General features: G+C 38.4%; 1 protein-coding gene across 1 annotated transcript in view; it reads left to right on the top strand.

Annotated features, from left to right (window-relative positions):
• MED13L (mediator complex subunit 13 like) overlaps positions 1-2,018 on the top strand; it is a 191,036-nt gene that overhangs the window by 80,784 nt on the left and 108,234 nt on the right. Inside the window, exon 2 of the mRNA XM_019470687.1 lies at positions 1,136-1,220. Within this exon, the coding sequence (XP_019326232.1) occupies positions 1,136-1,220 (85 nt within the window). The remainder of the gene's footprint in view (positions 1-1,135; positions 1,221-2,018) is intronic.

Raw genomic sequence — 2,018 nt, 5'->3', positions numbered from 1 at the left:
GGCTCAGCCTTGGCCAGCGGTGGGTCCGTCTTGGAGCCAGCTGGCATTGGCTCTATTGGACGTGGGGGAAGCTTCTGGCATCTTCTCACAGAAGCCACCTCTGTAGCCCCCCCGCTACCAAAACCTTTCCATGCAAACCCAATACAACTTAGATAATAATCTCTGAATGATAGACATGCTGTTGGAAGGTTTCATCCTTTAAATTGGCCAAGGAGGGGTGTTAAGTATTCAGGTCTTAACACGCGGTGGAGTTTTTTGTTTGCATTTCTAAAGATCTGCAGAGTATTCCTGTAAAATTGAAATGACAGAACTCAGACAATTAGCAAATTCTTACTCCTTAACAAAGTTATTTAATCATCTGTTTTTACTCTGCAGCTGAGATTGCAGCTTCTGGCTGAATAAGATTTAGAATCTGGTACAGGCATACCAAAAATAGTTTTACTCTTGGTAGTTTTAGCATCCAAAAGCAATGGAGTAAGGACAGCAGATATTTTTGAGGTTTGTATATCTTTCAGGAACTCATTCAGGTGACTAGTTCATGCCGCACTCCACTGTGAGAGATTAATAGATTATTTTTTAACTTTCTAAAATTTTTTGGTACTGAGGTACTGAGTTAACAGTTTTTATTTTGGAATAAAAACTGCTGTGTATTTCATATATTTGCTGTGTATTGCTTAAACTGCAATAGTTTAAGTCAGTACAATGGAGGAATTTCACTTGAGTGTGACAGTGAGAGGTTCAGGATAGTTGTTTAATGTTGTTTACGTTATGTAAATTGATTTTACACCTTTAATGATTCACTTTGTTTCTTGATTGCCTGCATCTGCGATTAAGTTTTAAAGGATCTCTTGGCAGTCATGGCAAAGAATGATCATGAATTACTCACGCCCCTGCTTTAATATTGAATGCTACAGACAAATGTGTTTGCTTTTATGCTTTTATGTTTTCTTTTCTTTAAATTCAAAGTTGGTGTCTTCAGCAAGTAAAGATTAAAGCTGCTTTGGCAATATAGGTAATAGTTGAAACAGTTTCATGAAACATGCTACTGTTGAAAATTGGAGTTGTTGGAGTTATGTTTTGTATAAATGGTTGTATTTCCCTATTCTGAGCATGTTGACATTTTATGTTTTTGTAGTGGTGGAAGAAGGATTGTGGGAGAATGGGCTTTCCTATGAGTGTAGGACCCTGCTCTTCAAAGCAATTCATAATCTTCTGGAAAGGTAAGAAAAACTCTATTGCACTCAAATATTTCATTTTGATATTTAAAATAATGCAGGATACCTGCAGACCATTTATATTATTATTGATCTTAAACTACATTTTTTTAGAGGTAGAACTTCAGTGCGAGAGATGCAGGATAGAGGTGGATCTCTTAAGTTATTGACTCTGGTAATGTGTCATAAAATGCTGTGCGGACTAATTAAATGCTCATACAAAGAATAATGTTGATATATATTTCTACTTGCATTCTTGTTGGGGAGCTGTTTCAAAAGCAAAAGAAAAAAGCTTTCACCTTCTTGAGGTGTTTACAGAGAATAATTGTGTCTGACCTCCAACCCCTTTGATGAGGTTAAATAGTACATATCTTAACAGATAACATTAAAAGATCTTAACTCTGTTCTTCCAATCATCCTAGTTACATGCATGTCACAATTTGACTAAATTTGTGCACAATATTCATGGTGAAGTTTAACAGTTCCTGGCTCTGACAGGCCTAATGTGTCTTAGCATTGCTTTCTTCAGTAGAACAAGCAGCAAAAGCAAAAAGCAGCCACTAACGCGCACTAGACTCCAACATACAGTAAGGTGAGCAAGCCCCACGGCAAGCACAGGCACCTGCCGATTAATGGCTAAACAGCAATAACAGCTGTAAATTTGATCTAGCACATTCCAATCAAACCTGTCGTTATCTTGAACCCTTTGAGGCCCATGTTGGACACCAAAAAGGACTGTTGTGGTTTAACCCCAGCCGGCAACTAAGCACCGCACAGCCGCTCGCTCACTCCCCCCCGCCCCCA

This window comes from Aptenodytes forsteri, unplaced genomic scaffold (assembly GCF_000699145.1).
Source record: "Aptenodytes forsteri isolate BGI_AS27 unplaced genomic scaffold, ASM69914v1 Scaffold415, whole genome shotgun sequence".
Taxonomy (NCBI): Eukaryota; Metazoa; Chordata; class Aves; order Sphenisciformes; family Spheniscidae; genus Aptenodytes; species Aptenodytes forsteri.
Note: the sequence above shows the minus strand (reverse complement) of the source record. Positions and strands in the feature narration are given on the sequence as shown.